The 17,989-nt window shown below is 28.3% G+C and overlaps 1 protein-coding gene across 3 annotated transcripts in view; it reads right to left on the bottom strand.

Annotated features, from left to right (window-relative positions):
• Nucleotides 1-17,989, bottom strand: part of LOC111639614 (alanine--tRNA ligase, cytoplasmic-like) — a 36,087-nt gene that overhangs the window by 247 nt on the left and 17,851 nt on the right. For all 3 annotated transcript variants that reach the window (XM_023385508.1, XM_023385507.1, XM_023385506.1), the window contains exons 2-7: nt 14,820-15,119; nt 14,543-14,731; nt 10,274-10,419; nt 7,919-8,107; nt 5,581-5,725; nt 4,224-4,369 (exon numbers count right to left, since the gene is read on the bottom strand). In XM_023385508.1, the coding sequence (XP_023241276.1) occupies nt 4,224-4,369; nt 5,581-5,725; nt 7,919-8,107; nt 10,274-10,419; nt 14,543-14,731; nt 14,820-15,083 (1,079 nt within the window). In that variant the 5' untranslated portion in view covers nt 15,084-15,119. The remainder of the gene's footprint in view (nt 1-4,223; nt 4,370-5,580; nt 5,726-7,918; nt 8,108-10,273; nt 10,420-14,542; nt 14,732-14,819; nt 15,120-17,989) is intronic.

Raw genomic sequence — 17,989 nt, 5'->3', positions numbered from 1 at the left:
TTGTTGAACATATATAATTATATATATTCTATAAACAATTTCTTCATAATATAATCATTTTACATTATACTTTGATAAAGTATTATTATTATCATTATTATTATTTTATTATACAAGGTATCTATAAATAATATACTGTAAATAATTACAAAATTTATTTCTAGAAAAATAAAAATTTTTAATTTACAAAAAGTTTGACTTGTTCTTTTCATTACATAAACAACTCAAATATTTTTGATATAAAAGGGATATATAAACAGTAAAAAAATTAACAGTCCAAATTTATTTGTTTAACACATTAAGCATCAAAGATGTTTTGGAGCATCCTACACTGTCTTACCCAATATGTTAAAGGTGTTTGTGTGTGTCCTCAAAGTTTGATTATATTATCACTCAAGAAAATTTTATCCTGTATTTATAAGAAAATAGTGGTTTTTATCATTCATTGTACAATTCAAAAAATATATTTCACCCATTGGTTTTAGTATTAGTATTCTGTATATTAGCTTTTATTAGAACAAACAAGCATCATGTTCTTTTTCTTCCTATGGAAAAAGCTGGCAACATTATTACTGACTCTTTAGTTTGTTTTCATCCTTAATAAATTGTTACCATTATTTTTAAGTCTTCAAATTACATTTTATATGTAATCTGAATTACTAATACAAATGATTACTCAAAATGGGGGTCATTTAGCTATTTTAAAAAATATTACCTTCTTCGCCTCTTCAGGATTCAAACAACAAAGATTTTTCAGTTTAATTTTGATAAAAATTATGATTAATAATAATAAATTATTTATCTCAATGAATTCCATTTTAAAAAATAGTTTATATTTTTACCCTGGACCAAGAGTTGGAGTTAGAGAAATATCAATTTCTTAAAATTATTTTATTAATTTACAATTTACATATTGAAAAAAGAACAATTGGTTTGTTCCATCAAACATTATAAAAAAAAAAATCAGAAAAATGCTAATATTGGGAGTGGGAATGATTTTTGAAAAAATTTTGAAAGAAATATATTAATTTATTTTTTGGTAAACTAAAAATCTGTACAAGTAAAAAAATTTCATAATTTGGAAGCAATTTGGGATATTTTCCCCACCCCCTTAATATCGCCCAAACCAATGGTCTGATTTTCCTGGAAATTTCTAGAAACATTTTCCCTAATATACAAACCTCCCTGCAAAATTTCAGAAATTTTCAACAAAATCACAAGAATTAGGCTTCAAAGTGGATAAAAAAAACTGTGTTCCCACACATACACAAACATTCATACATATAAAAAAAACCTGTAATGTTTTATTTTTTTGCATTTTTCAATGTTTCAAGGTCCCAAATCCAAAACAAAAATTTTGGATCCATATTATAATTAAATGTAAAGAGAAAAATTTTTCAATGTATTGTTAGGGAAATTGGATTTTTCTACAAGCAATGACTGTGTTAATTAACCTTTCAACAGTGGAACAGTCAGGTATGGTGCTATAAAGTAGTGGAGAATAAACATGGGAAATTTTTAAAGTATTTTTTCACACGTTTTTTTTTTCTCATTACTGTTTCAGAAAAAGATTTTGTAAACAGTTATGTCTAGTAAAGAAGAGTCTTTTTTTGTTGTTACATAATTCATTTCTTATGTAAATTTTGTTTTTGCGGTAGTTTTTGGCAATACCCCCAAAGAATTTATTGGATATAGCCATCCTTCACCACTGCCACACGATTGCCCTAGATGGATATATCTGTCCTTCACTGCTGAGTGGTTAATAATGTTTTTTTGGTACATCTTTTGCTCCATTATCAGATAATACTAAAACCTGTATCAAATGTACTCAAAGAATGCTAAAATAAACACTTATTTCAAATTTAAAATTTTTAAAAATTGTTTTTCTCTCCACGAAGACCTCACTATTTTTCTCCCTATGAAGACTTCACTATTATTTTAAATCACATACTGAATTATAATCTATACTAATATTATAAAGAGGTAATGTTTGTATGTAAGTTTGTTTGCAGCAGGTGATCTCCGAAACTACTCATCCGATTTCAAAAATTCTTTCACCAATATTTAGAATGGAACTTCAGGGTGGACATAGGCTGTATATTATTCCGTTAAACATTCATATAAATTAAATTATATCATCTAGGGTTAAGGCTTTTATGTCCAACAGATGGCGCTACGAGTATGCCCCCTTAAGTTTGCTTTTCTGTGAGGCATTATGCTTTTCTGTAAAAATGAACTAAAGCAGATCATCTATCTATTTATATAAATAAAAATGTAATGTTCATTTGTTCCTACCGATTCCTTTGAAATTTTGACACAACGCAGCATTCGAATACACACGTGTTTTTATATAATATACATGTCGAAATCCCCCCGGGAGATGGATGGGATTAAGGCTTACCATAAAGAACTCTGCTTCTATTATACTATTTTAGATGTGGGTTTTTGTGTTTTTGATTGCGTTTTAATAGGATACGTCAAGAGAATGTACACTAAGAAGAAATTTTTCGAAAAATTCCCCCACGGGGGAAGTGTTATAAATTTATAATAGATACATTTTGAGCCACAACAACGCGTGGCGGGATCTGCTAGTTAAGATAATAAAGAGGGTGATTCAAAAGTGGCAGATAAAACTTTACAGTGTGATCAATTATTCAATTTACTATAGAAACTTCCCTGTAGATTTAGTATGAGTTCTGCCAAGATCTTCATGCATTTATCAGATTTAAGAAACAGACTTCCTCAACCAGCAGCAATGCAGGCATCACTTTTGTTGTTAGTAAAGACTGATTCCAAAAGGCATTATTCAATAAGCAATGTAAAGATTATGGAGGGGTCCACTTCAGCTAATTGTTAGGCTGCTAAGTAATCCTTTCCTACATGACAGAAGCAACTCATTGATGAGAATGATTCATCATCTTTCATAACTCATTTCTTTGATGGTGAGCAGATAAGCAGACAATAATATTAATAGATGATAAAATTTTATATATTAAGAAATATATTATTTTAATATAACATTATAATCATAAGTAAAACATTTTCAACACATTTTGACAATTTTTTGTTAATTATAAATGGTTACATAAGTGTCTAGGCAAGAGGTATTCATCTGGGACTAAGGTTTGGCAAAACCTGGTATTTTGACTCAACAAGTCAAAGTCCAAGTCAAATCTAGATTTCAAAGTCTGTGTTTAAATATATTTACTGAACTTTGGTATTTCTACAATACTTTTAAAGAATGAAGAATGAAAAATCTATATATTTTTAACAAAGTCTAAATAAAATATTTTTGTCTAATTTAGATAATTTTTATTTAGGTGTATTGAGGTATATTTTTAAATTGAGATTTCATACATTTAGAATACACACACCTAACTAATTAAAATTCATATCCTGTTTTGCTTACACTTCTTTAACTATAATTACCAAATTATTGTTGTTTGTGACAATGCCTTTTTGTGGCATTTCAAAATGTACACAAAATGAGCCATTATTATATGAAAAAAGATATCTTAAACAGAAATATTGATATCAATTAAATTTTTAGAAAGTTCCCTATAAATATGATTATTTCACTTAAAGTTTTAGTATTTTTTTTAACTCCTTTTTCATACTTATGTAGGTTTGTCAGGCCCACGCTATGACAGTTTGATGGTAAAGACAACTTAACTTATCCAGAAAGATTGCCCATGAAAATTCCTGGAAAGTTGTTTGTTCCAGACTTGATCCTGGATACGTAGAGTGATAGGATGATGCCTTAATCACCTCAGCCATTTGGCTGCTGAGCTTCAGATTTTGAGATTGCTTTTCTTTCCAAAATTTTAATTTGTTTAGCATTTTTTATTTCTATCTGTTCTTTGTTTTAAATCTTTATAAAATAAATAAACAAACCTAACAGACCTTAAGTTAATTTGAGACTTTTATGTGGAATTTTCAATTTATATGATACCTGCCAACATGTACTATACACACTGCATAAAACAAGATCATATTATATTTTATTTTGCTCAATGCTATAATAAAGTATTTTTGATATAAATATAAATTAAAACTTTTGATTTTGTTTTTCCTTACTTTTTTAATTAGAAATAAGTTAAATTAATTATAGTAATTAATTTAAGTTTACTACCATAAAATAAATATAAATTAGAGAAGAACTTAAGATTTAATGACTTATTAAAAAATAAAAATAACAATATAATTTAAATGTATTAACTTACCCAGCATCAAATTCTGAAGGCTGAACGCCATCACTGACTGCTATTGTCATCATTCTAGCATGATCTGCAAGAATTCTGTAGGCTGTATCAATGCCATCACAATCATCAATTCCATATTTTCCTGCATAAGGTCTGACTTTGCACTTCTTCATGATTAAATTAAAAAATACATATTTATTTTAAACAATTATTTTTTAACTCAATGTTGATTTTGGAAAAATGTTATGTACTGTGATTGAATAGATTTATCATCATATGTTGATTACTTAGTAATTAAATAAATTAACAATTAAGTTTAGAAATATTTGGAAAGAGGATAGATAAATCAAATTTAAATTTCTCTCTCTCTTTCAAATAATTAATGATATTGCCTAGTTTTTCATCTAAACTTTTCTAGAATTATTTAAAATCATAAATATAATTATGAGAGCTGCTCATTCTGTTATTGATTGTAATACTACTATGTTACAATTCCATTCACAGACATTTCATGATATTTAATTGACTACAATTAAACATTTTATGATAGCACATTTAAATTAGAGCCAGTTTTGTATTCTTTGTAAATTAATATAGAAAATATTTTATAATAAAATTAGCAGAAAACAGAAGAGAAAAAAATCATAAACAAACATTTTATATCAAATCTGAAACATTCACAATTTAGTAATTCCCATAATTTCTTGTGGATAACTTATGGATTATTTATGTTTAAATTATCTTTTAAACATAAATAATCCATTTTACTTTTAACAGAGCTGTAAAAATTTTACTTTTTAGAATAAATTACCATAGTATATTTAAGTCACTGAATGACTTAAATACATAGTATATTTAAGTCACTAAATGACTTAAATATACTATGGTATTTTATTCTAATTATTAATAGTTAACCAAACTATAGTCTGAATAGTCCAGAAATTAATATGATTATTATGGATTATTTTGGTTTGGTTGTTTATGTATATCTGCAATGATTTGTTAACAGAAAAAGCAATATTTTAATGCTTGAGATGGCAACTTCTAAACTGCATATCAGTAATTACCTTGCTTTTAATAGCTGCCCCTAAGGCATGGAATACATAGTGGAGTGGTTAAAATAAAAGCTTTATTTTAGTTCTTGCAATTTTCTCATAATAGCAATTTTCTGTAAGGTATGTGCCATTATGGATTATATGCACAAAATCAAATATATAGATACAGCTTTTGCTTTCTACTAAAAAAGTGAAACTACATTTCTGTAAAAAATTTTGCAAAATTATACTGGCAAAAAATCATTAATCTAAATCATCAAATTAATAAAATAAAGTTTATATAATTAAATATATTTGTAAAACAAATTTTTTCCTTAACTCACCTGGGAAATAACATTGAAAAGAGGTAGAAATAAATCAGTATCATAATTAGATCTGCTGTTTTGTAAAACTGCAGTTAATCTCTCTAATCCCATTCCTGTATCAACATGATAATTATGTAACTTTTTTAAACTTCCATCAGCAATCCTAAAAATATATTTTCATTTATTTTTTTTAAACATTATACTAATTACTTAAATTTAAAATGTAATCATAATAATTTGAATCATAAAAATTTACTTTGTTAATTTTAATTTTTTAAAATCTTTTTAAGCAGCAATGCTATCTTTAGTACACCAAGAAATTATATAGCATAAGAAACATTATTAACAATTCCTCCTAGCATTAAAAACTTTGCATGTAAACAATTTCTAATAAGTCAAATAATTTGGATTATGTGATTATTAAATTTTCCAGATTACAATAATTTATAATTAACATTAATTTTAGATACAAGCCAAATTTTTCTGGATTTTCTTTCTGCACTATAATTTTACTTATTAGAATAAATCAATTTAAATTATTAAATTTAGTATGAGATGGCAGCATATTTATACTAGATTAAAATCATTATTAGTAATTCAGTCAAAAAGAGCAGAATTATAGCCCAAAATTAAAATCCACTAAAATACAGTATGATTTATGTTTAATTTAAAAAATAATTTAAGCTAAAGTATTTTTATCAAAAATATATATGAAGCAACTAATTTACAAATATGGATAAAGAATAAATAGATTGAAAAAGAGAATAAAAATTGTTCAGAAAGCTTCATAGAATGAAAAGTATCTTAATCATCATGAGAACTACAACTGAAAATTTATCTAAGACTCTAATCTGTGGCTCTTAACCTGGAATTCATGCACTCTAGAAATGTGAGACTTCATAGTAGAGATATATTAATTACAATGTATTTTTAAACAACAAAAATAAAATTAGACTTTATAATAAAGTATTTACTTAAACTCATTATTTATCTTATTACAACTTTAAAACACACTACTTTTTGCATTTTTTTCTTTTTTTTGTAATTTGATATCTTATTTTGTGTTATTATTTCATTAGTTTTTGTTTAAACATTGACAAATAAATTTATATTCTGGATATGCAATTATATTACATCATCTAAAATAAAATTTTTCTTCTTTGATTAAACTTTCTGATAGAATGTTTTTCATTGAAAAAGGCATATTTTTTTTATAATATGAAGTCTAAAAATTATATCAATACCAATGTTAAATTTAAATATATAATTATGTAATTTTTTTTGTTATAAATTCATAACCTAAACCTAAACATTTTTTTATACTTTTATATTGATGAATAAACAGAGAATTTTTCTTTTTAATTTCATTTATGCTTAGGCTAAAATGCATGCAAGAAAGTGGGATGATCTTACTCCTAAGATAAAAATTGAACAAAATTTTTATTGGAGTACAAGTGGACATTTAAAACATTTAAGACATGTGGACAGTGCAAAATGTCAAAAATTGATAATCTAAATGTTATATGCAAGCAATACTCCATTATATAATATAATAGTTTCAAAAATAGCTAAGAAAGATTACCAGTATTGAAACATTGCTTCTGAGAAAAATAAGGAAAATTCTATGGACTAGGAATAAAACAAAGTCTTGAAGATGCCAGTCAGCAATGTGATTTACTCAGTTATAAAACAAAAATAAAATTCTCAGGCTATATCATTAAACATAACATGAGGATCAAGTTAGGATAAAAAATGAACATAGGAGGATCAAGTGAGCATAAGAAATAAGAGGGAAAAAAAAGGAATATATGTTATAATGTAAAACCAATATAATGCTCTCATATTTAAAGTTCATATTCATCCATATTGTAGTCATTTTAGTACTTGTCTGTACTGATAACAATAACCAATCGATAATACGAAATGGGGTAAGTAAATAAGACTTCAATTGCTGAAAATTCTGGTTTTATTGACTTATAATAGTAAAAGAATATTTAATTTTTTTTAAATACTTTGTTTGCATCTATGACAGATATTGAATATTTATTAATTATAATTATTATTACTACTTAATAACACTGTAATTAATCTAATGTTGTTTGTCTATTGCTTTTTGTAGTACTTTCATTAGCAAGAGCAAGCATTACAAATCTATCACATATTTTTAGTTTTAACAAATTTTTAAACTTTTAAAGCTGAAATTTAAACATTGTTATTTAATTGCTCACCATAATAGACAGTTTATGTTCTAAATTTTATTAGTATACCTATAATTAGATTTAACTGTATGTTAGTAACTAAATGAATTACAAAAATTTAATTGTTGTTATTGAAAAGTTACATTCAATTACCTTACCTTTCATATTGAATGAATACTAAATTCCAAATTTCTATAACATTTGCATTTCCTGAATTTATATATTTAATACTTCCTGTATCAGTATGATCAAAATGAATTTCTGTACATGGACCACAAGGACCTGTAGTTCCCATTTCCCAAAAATTATGTTCCATACCAAATGGCAAGATATGATCTTTAGGAACACTGTAAGAGAGACAATATTAAATAGTTTTCACAATTTATTTTGTTTAAATAGTACATAAAACATCTAACAATGTGCATTTACTTTAGAATATTTAATATTAAATAATGAATTTATGATTTGATTCAATGATCAAATTTTAGTCACTTTTCAAATTGTTACATTATGGCTTTGAAAAACTAATTATGGATTAGAAAATAAGTTCAAAATGACAAAATGAGATACCATTTCTTGAAGTAAAAAGGAATATTTTTGAAACAAAAAAAAACTACTAAATTATTTGAATACTATCTTGATATATCTGAAGGTATTAATCAAATCAAGTAATTTATCATCAATATTAAAAAATACAAAATAAATTTTAAATAATCTACTTATTTTTATATTTATAAAATTTTAATATCTAAATTAATAATACTTATTCCTTTAGATATCAAGTAAAGACAATTGAAAATTCTAGAGCTTTTTCTTATTCTCAATTAATTGAAAAGCATAAGATTCACAAACAAAGTAATCTGAAAATAGAAACTGCACTCATACAATAAAATGCATAATTTACTATTGCCATATACATGCAGTATTACATTCTTTGAGATCAAAATTACATAGTATTTATTAAAACTATTTGTTAACATCAATTGACAGGTTACAGGTAGTCACAATAATGAGAATCTTCTGTATTATGATAGTAATATGAACAATGAAGACTATAAAGAAATCATCTTGAAGCAAAGAAATTATAGCAAAGAAATCATACAAAAAATCGTGAAATTTTTTATAAATGTGAACATATTAAAAGTAAAAATTGTGGAATGTTAAACAGTGGGTTACAAAAACCATAAAAATGTTTCAAATAAAAACAACAGTGCAAGATCACACAGATAATTTTTATAAATCATTAACATAAAAAAACTAAAAATTATAATATGATATCAACGTTTTCAAAATATGTCAAGTGAATTATAAGCTTCTGTTGCTGTCATATAAAATTATTTATTAACAATAGTTAGATTAAATTAGATGTAAAATATTCATTATTGTTTTGTAAACTTTTAATATTTAATTAAATTAGTGAAATTTTGAACAGTTAAACAATGTAATTATCATCATTTCTGTAATGCTGGCTCTCCACTTAGTGCAATCGCATCGCCATCACCTGATGATTTATAGAGTGACGCAATCACTGCTCTATGTGCCTGCACACTTTGCACAAAATGGAAGGCAATTTTCAATAAATTGTGGAAATTTTTTAAAATGGCATCAAAACTTTCAACTTATAATAAAATAAAGTTTTATATTTTTCAATTTAATTTTGTAAAATCTAATATTTGTTATTTTTTGCATCTTTCTGAACTTTCCACATCATGTTGTATATACAGTAATACCTCGACTTACACGAACCCGGAGTTATGTGATTTTCAAATCTCGTTGATTCGTCTTTTGTTTGAGCGCCACGCAACTGTTGACTACTCACTCTCCCCATACTATTGTTCGGCTTACACATTTGGACGTGTCGCGCAGAATCGACACGTAGCTACAATTTATTTTGTTTTATTTATTTCATGTTTGTTATATCTAGGAGACTCAAGAGACTCTATGTGGTGATTTCTTGCAACCGTGAACGAATCGAAAGATGAGATAAGATTAACGAGAACATTTATTAGCTTACACACATCCAATTTGGATTTTACACAAATTGCGAAATTATACCCCGACTTACGCGAATTCGACTTACGCGGTTATTGCTCAGTCCCATCTATCGCGTAAGTTCGGGGTATTACTGTAGTGTAAGAATAATGGGTAAAAATAAGATGTCACATATGCTTGGAATTATGGATGCTGCATGTTGATTGGCTGCAACAGAAAAATCGCCTGGCAAAAATATATGTTGTCCCAGTGCTGTCACTAAAGTATTTGAAAGTGATTCTAACCAGAAGGTGATTTTCCTTCACATGAGCAATGACAAAGGCGATTGAATCGCCTCAAAATTACACTAAGTGGAAAGCCAGCATAATGTTATTAATTAGTTCTAAGAATATTAGTATATTATAAATTAATATTTTTATGAACATTTGATTTATTGAGATAATGCCTTTTACAATTTAATTTCTATATTTAATAAAAAAGAAGACTATTTTTATAGCAAAAATCTTAAAGATATACATTACCCTAATTTTAACCATATTTCTTTACATTCCAGATCAGGTTCTAAACCTTGAGATTCATCACCTCCAAAATATGTGACATACAATTTTCTTGGTGGAAGACAAAAGACATCAGTAAGTAATTCCCAAGCCATATTGCATGCTTCATACTGTAATATATTTGTATGGTGTAGAAATTTCTAAAGTTTACTAAAAACAACTTAATAAATCAAAGAAAAATATTTTAGTAGTAAAAACTAATTGCTAAAACATAAATTATAAATTTAGCATAAATGTGAAGGTCCGAAACCCTTTTTTAGTTTTAGATCAGTATAAATCTAGGAATTTTCCTAGTAAAAGAGTAAAAGGGGGACTTCTGCGGTCAATGACCGAGACGCTCTCCTCAAATTAGAGAAAAAAAAGGAGAATGTTAAAATATCAATAAGAGAAATCATCTCTATTTGTTTAACGATTATTCTATAGACGTTAGTATCAATAAGAAGGGAATAAGAGATATTTCTTATCACCTCTTGGTTGCACGTAACACATGGTTACGGCAATAAATCGCCTTGTTCATAGTCAAACTCGACGTTTGATATAAACAATATCTAAATAGTTGACCAGGTTAAAGAAATTATTGTCAAATGATTGTTAATTTATAGATGAGAGCCATCAAACCTATAGGAATTTATATCATAAAATCATATCATTTTGACACCAATAACAATAAATTAAACAAACTTCGCTGAGTCATTTGTCCGAACTAGCTAGATCCAAATATCAACACACTAGCAGGTGTGCGGCTAAATCATTAATAACGTCATAGTTCTCACCCCCACAAAATCAGTATAAAGAGGGCTCCCGGCCAGTATCGTGGTGGCCTCCAACTTAGAAGGAAATAACGGATTGACGATCCTCATCGCTGACCGCCAAAGATGGACAACACGGTTAGATTCTACAATCTACAAATTAGTAAGTAGAATTCTCTCCCTTCTCTCAGGTGGACTAGAGCTAACTCTGAAATAGATATTACGAAGGATCAAAGAATATCCTTTATCGTAAATATACGAGATGTATGCCGGAAAACCGCCTATTGTAACCTCGGTTAGAAATTAGCATTATTAATTATTGTAACCTTTTCATATCTATCATTAGTTAATTAAATATATATATATATGTTATCTTAAATATGTGTGTTTACTCGTACTCGGTCAACACCTTGTTGACTTATCCGCGACCTCCCACTCGATTTTCGCCCTCCTAAATTGCCATCCACTGACCCTGTGAGCGGGACTCACCGCCCCGTTGTCGGAAAATGGTTTAAGCTTTGATGCTAAAACCCCGATTCTCACATAAATTACATAAATAAAGTACATAAATTACATTACATAATTAAAATTAAATTAATTAAATTAAATTAAATATTAAATTACATAAATAAAGTACATTAATTATAATTTAGCATAAATTGAATTTATACTAAAAATCAAAAATATGATGTTGAAACCACCAAAATTGGATAAATCATCATAAAATTCTGTTTGGACAACTTTTCATCAACATTGCAAAAGTTTTAAGAGCATAAGACCCTAAAGGAACAAAAATTTGCATAAAAAGTTGGTTGGTTTGATAAATTTGCAATTATTTCCTTGAGAACTGATGAAAAGATTCAAAATCTGAAAAATTATGTCATTTGTTTTAACTTCTTTGATCTTTTTTAGATTAATCCCATCAACATTACACCAATGATTTTGGTTGTACCCTCTGGTGACATTTTACATTTTTTCAAAATGCACAATATATATAAATTAACAAGCTATAATACATTCAAGTAAATTTTTATCACTGGAGTCAGGTAGGTCTTGAAAGGTAATTAAAAAAAATCAATTTAATCAAAATTGGACTACTGGGGCTTGAGTAATTTGGATTTGAAATTTGGATGAACATCAAACATGTTAAAGTGCAGTGCTACCACTACTGCCCTTGATTTAATTAACAACATTATGCTGACTTTTATCTTACAAATGGAAATTTCATGTATATGACAAAAGATTTTGCCTCCCAATTAATAGATTTCATCCCCAAAATACTCAGATACATAAAATATAATATATAAAAACACAATTAACTACATTAAAAAAAAGTTTTATGATAACTTTTCTAATGTGTAAATTATTAAAACATTTTTAACAATATCAGTTAATAAAACTGGGAAATATTCATTTTCTGTCAAAAAACTATTATAGAAAAAATTTATCTCAGAGCAAATCAAATGACTTATCTTTGTTATTTACTGAAAGTAAAACTGGGAAAAAGTTATAGAAACTTAAATAATAAATCTACTAAAAAGTAAAATAAGAAATAACAATTAAAACATCTATTTTAATTTTTCATTGTTTATTTTTATCTAAATAGAAACTACAAAAACTTTTTCTTTATCACAAAACTATGAATGCATTGTTCAGTAAATAAATATTTTCAGTAAAAATTCAGTATNTTTAAAAACGAGAAAATTTAAATTTTTTAAAAGAATTTCTATTTTTGTTGCCAATGAAACTTCTTTATGAATTAATGTTTATCACCTGCATATGATATTATATACACACTGCATTATAAATTAAAGAAATTTTATTGGCAACAAAATCATTTGGAATGGAATAGTGTGTCTGTCAGAGGAAACATAGAAATCTTACATTTCAATCTTTAATAAACTGAAGGCTATATTCACATGTTCACATGTACTCATATATTCACATGTTCAAAACAATTTTTATGTGTTTCATTTGACCGTAAACATAAATTTAAAGAATGTCTTACTGGCAAGTAAGGATTAACAGATATAATGAAAAGATTTATTGTATAAGTTGGTTAGAAGTAAACACTCACAAGTCAGAAAAATAGCCTTAAATAATTTAATTTTACAGATCAAGAAGTACATTTATCCCACTTTTAATGTAATCAATTTTTTTACACACGAAAAAAACAGCTTATTTGAAAATTTTTAAATTTATCTTTTTGCTAAAATTTTTATTGTTAAAAAGTTACTCTTTTTGTTGAAATCAAGACTTCATTTATCTTTTTTAAGCATAGTACAGTACTATATGTATATCAGAGAGTACTTACTGTATGTTGATTTTATGTTTCTATGCTACCTTGTATTTACTATGTTTATGTACAAATAATATAAATGATAAATGATGGTAGAATAAAAAAAGCTTGTGTTTCTTTTGTACATTGCTTATTTTTTCATTTCATTGAAGTTCTGGATGTTATGAAGCAATTTCTACAAGTTGTATGTATTGTACTTTTTTTACATGATTTTTGTTTTACACAAATTCTTTCGAATGTATCCCCCACACAAAAAAAGGGATAAGTGAATAAATCTGTTACTTCATTATAAATAGATAAAATTCCTAATTCTTTCCAGTTTATACTTAAATTTGGATAATATTTTAAGTTTAAAATTTTTTTTTTGAAATCTTATGTAAACTTAAGCTAGATTTCTCATCTATATATATAAAATATATATAGATTACATGTCCTGACTGACTGACTGATTCATCACCATCCAGAGCAAACCACTGAACCTAAAGAGGTGAAATTTGATACACAGTTAGGGTATGTCATAAAAATGCACACTAATGAAGGGATTTTTCAAAATTCCCCCCTGCGGGGGAGAGGGAGAGGGTTAATGCTTAACCTGAAGAACAGCTTCTTCTGTACTATTTTAAATGTGAATTTTTGTTTTTAATAGTACAGTAGAGCCTCGAAAACTCGGCACTCGATAACCCGGCCACATCCTGGCAGGGCAAAAAAATCCTTAGTCAATTCATTTTCATTATAGACAGCTTTATGCCTCAGTATTTTTCTGAGGTCTGTCTTATCAGGTAAATTACTGTACACAGTGTATTCATTAATTTTCATTTTCATGTAGTAAAGGCTCTATGCCTTCATAAAGGACATACTTTTCCTTTGTTTAAGGGTATTTGGGCAGTTTATTCTCTGTTGTATTCTCAAGCAAACAATACATACAAGTACAGTACAATGTTTTCTGAGGAAACATGCATACTTATCCTTTTTTAACCCCATTCCCGATAACCCGGCATTTTCACAAACTCAGCCACCCTTCGGTCCACATTAGGCCGAGTTTTCGAGGCTCTACTGTAATAACTTAATTTCCAAATGTACAATATTTACCAAATAATCCAAATTGCTATCATTAGAACATATTCTGCATACAGTGCATTCATGTTTTACCTTAATAAATTTTAATATTTTAAAATTTATAAATACCTTAAAATAATCTCCAAATGACCAATTACCAAGCATTTCAAAAAATGTTTGATGATAACCATCCCTTCCAACATCATCAATATCATTATGTTTCCCACCAACTCTAATACATTTCTGAGTATTAGTTACTCTCTTTAATGATGACAAATAACTATCTTTTGATGCTGTTCCCAAAAGGATTGGTTTAAACTATAATGTTTTAAAAATATATATAAATCAACATTGTATTAAATTGTTAAAGAAATAAAATTAAAAAGTTTTGATGTATGATTAATACCTGGTTCATGCCAGCATTTACAAACAATAAACTCTTATCTTGATTTAATATCACAGAACTTGAAGGAACAAAATGATGTTCTTTTTGAATAAAGTAATTGAGAAACGTTTTTCTTATTTGAGCAGAAGTAAAAGATTTTAAATTAGATTTCACATCTTTATTGCTGTTATGAAAGTTATTACAGACATTTGGACAAGGGAACCGTTTTGCAAACAAATGCCATTGTTGTGTAAACTTAGAAAAAGAGGTGTGTTTTATTTTCATCTTCAAATTAAATTTGACATATAACCACAGGTTTTCCTACAAAAAGAAAAAAAAATTAATTAAAATATTTAAAGTAGAAATGATAAACACTATAATAAAAGATTATAAATAAAATTTTAAAATTTAAAACTTTTGAATAATTTTATTGCAAGCAAAGCCATACTTTGTTATCCAAATCTATTGACTTATTAAAACAATTCAAAGCTGAGGAATTTGTATATTGGAAAATTTTCTCCACTGTTTCCTACAGGAAAAATTGCAACCTGTTCTTAATCCATCTGAATAATTTCAACTAATTTTCTCAAATAACTAAAATACTACAAAACACCTATTTACCCATTAATCCACAATTTTAGTATGAAATTAAACATTACAAACTCCAATTACCTTACTAAAAACATTTAATGAGTTTATTAAAAAAATATGTTTGTAAGAAGTAATGCACTACATAAGTTTGTATAATATTTTTATTAGAGACTAAATAAACTTGCATTTTCTTTAATATATAGTAGATAGCCATGAAAATATTGTAATAATATTTTGCTTCATGCAACAATATTAAAAGTTTGTTGTATGAAGCAAACATTTGTATTTGGTGAGGAAACCAAATATACATGTTCCTTCATTCTTTCCTTTAACATTCTGAATGTCATTCCAATATACTATATATTCTTTCTATCCCTAGCCTGTTGTCCTCCATCCAAACAGAACAACTGGTCTATTTGTCAAGCTTATATGGTCCTTATCATTCCCTATTAACTGGAAAAACCAGTGGGATCCTCTTATATTGTATTTTACTCAGCCTTCTGCTTTACCTAGACACTTATCAGCTCTTCTGTGCATTCTTTTCTTTCCTGAAAATTTCTCAAATGTTCCTATTAGACTATCAACCATACTTTAACCAATATCCATGTTGATAAGCCATCTCCCTAATATATCTCAATTTCTTGTCAGTATCAACAAAGCCAGAGAATGCAGCTATGCATATCTTATCAGTGCCTCAAATGCTGATACCTTACATCATAAAGGATCATGTAAAGCTTCTGAAATGTAAAATGTAGGGCTTTCAGCTCCTGTACATTAGTCTTATATTTCATCCTCAAGGATAGAGAAGTAAAGTCCAAAAATCATTTTCTTGCTTTAAATAGCAAAACAGAGCAAAAGAATTGTCATTGATCTTATTGAAGAATGAATTTAAATCCTATTTCCTCTTCCAAAAGGTAAAATCATCATCCACATATCTAGTATATATGTTACCACTAAAGTTCGAAAGCTGTTAATGTGTACATTATCTAGCTAATCTCCAGATTAACTAGGATGATTCAAACACAAACACTGAACCAATTTACGGTGTGGAACGATCGACTAATCATAAAAAACAAACGTTTTTGAACCCCTTCTGGGCTCTTCATCAGGTTTTATCTCATAAAATTCGATTGACGAATGTTGTTCAAATAATTTCGTTCTTGCGATCGAATAGTTCTTTTAAAATTCTACGTCGCGCATGCCTTTGAATTTAACGAATGCCGTTAACGATAGCCATTAACGATGTTCAAATAAGTTCGTTCTTGAGTTCGAACAATGCTGTAAAATTATCCGATGCGCATGCGTGACATGCCTGCCTTCTCAGTTATAACGAGCGGTTAAAGCGTGCTATGTATCAACTCTTGCCAGGCCATCGACAAAAGCATCTCCTCTTTAAAATTTATGCAAGTGGTTTCGATAGAGGATTTAAAGATGTGCATCGCCTCTAACCATTTGAGATGATCATTGGGAGGCGCACCGAGGAGGAGATTGGCCCTAGTAAAGTCAGCAACTATGCCCGGGTCTGTTGCGCATGTTGCGAGGGCCATGTTGGTTCTTCCGTGACGAATGTCTGCCTGATGTTCCTGCCTTCTGACACCTATGGATCTTTTAGTAGAGCCTATATATACTAAGTCCTTATTGAATCTATTATCTCTCAAAGGGACACTATAGACTCCTGGTCTTCTGTTAGGGTTAGGGGGTCCTTCCCATTCGTTAAGATGGTTAAAAATAGCAGGACACCTCCTGTAAGCAATACGTAACGAATACCCGTCACCTTTAACCCATATGTAAGGGCTATATATGATAGGATTGCCAAGATACGCCATATACGTATTGCTTACAGGAGGTGTCCTACTATTTTTATCATCTTAACGAATGGGAAGGACCCCCCCTAACCCTAACAGAAGACCGGGAGTCTATAGTGTCCCTTTGAGAGATAATAGATTCAATAAGGACTTAGTATATATAGGCTCTACTAAAAGATCCATAGGTGTCAGAATGCAGGAACATCAGGCAGACATTCGTCACGGAAGAACCAACATGGCCCTCGCAACATGCGCAACAGACCCGGGCATAGTTGCTGACTTTACTAGGGCCAATCTCCTCCTCGGTGCGCCTCCCAATGATCATCTCAAATGGTTAGAGGCGATGCACATCTTTAAATCCTCTATCGAAACCACGTGCATAAATTTTAAAGAGGAGATGCTTTTGTCGATGGCCTGGCAAGAGTTGATACATAGCACGCTTTAACCGCTCGTTATAACTGAGAAGGCAGGCATGTCACGCATGCGCATCGGATAATTTTACAGCATTGTTCGAACTCAAGAACGAACTTATTTGAACATCGTTAATGGCTATCGTTAACGGCATTCGTTAAATTCAAAGGCATGCGCGACGTAGAATTTTAAAAGAACTATTCGATCGCAAGAACGAAATTATTTGAACAACATTCGTCAATCGAATTTTATGAGATAAAACCTGATGAAGAGCCCAGAAGGGGTTCAAAAACGTTTGTTTTTTATGATTAGTCGATCGTTCCACACCGTAAATTGGTTCAGTGTTTGTGTTTGATATATAGGTGTGGTGAGTAGTGAGTTTTT

The sequence above is a fragment of the Centruroides sculpturatus genome, unplaced genomic scaffold (genome assembly GCF_000671375.1).
Source record: "Centruroides sculpturatus isolate CEXI.00-Female unplaced genomic scaffold, Cexi_2.0 scaffold1289, whole genome shotgun sequence".
Taxonomy (NCBI): domain Eukaryota; kingdom Metazoa; phylum Arthropoda; class Arachnida; order Scorpiones; family Buthidae; genus Centruroides; species Centruroides sculpturatus.
The sequence above is the reverse complement of the archived record's forward strand: the minus strand, read 5'-3'. Positions and strand labels throughout refer to the sequence as shown.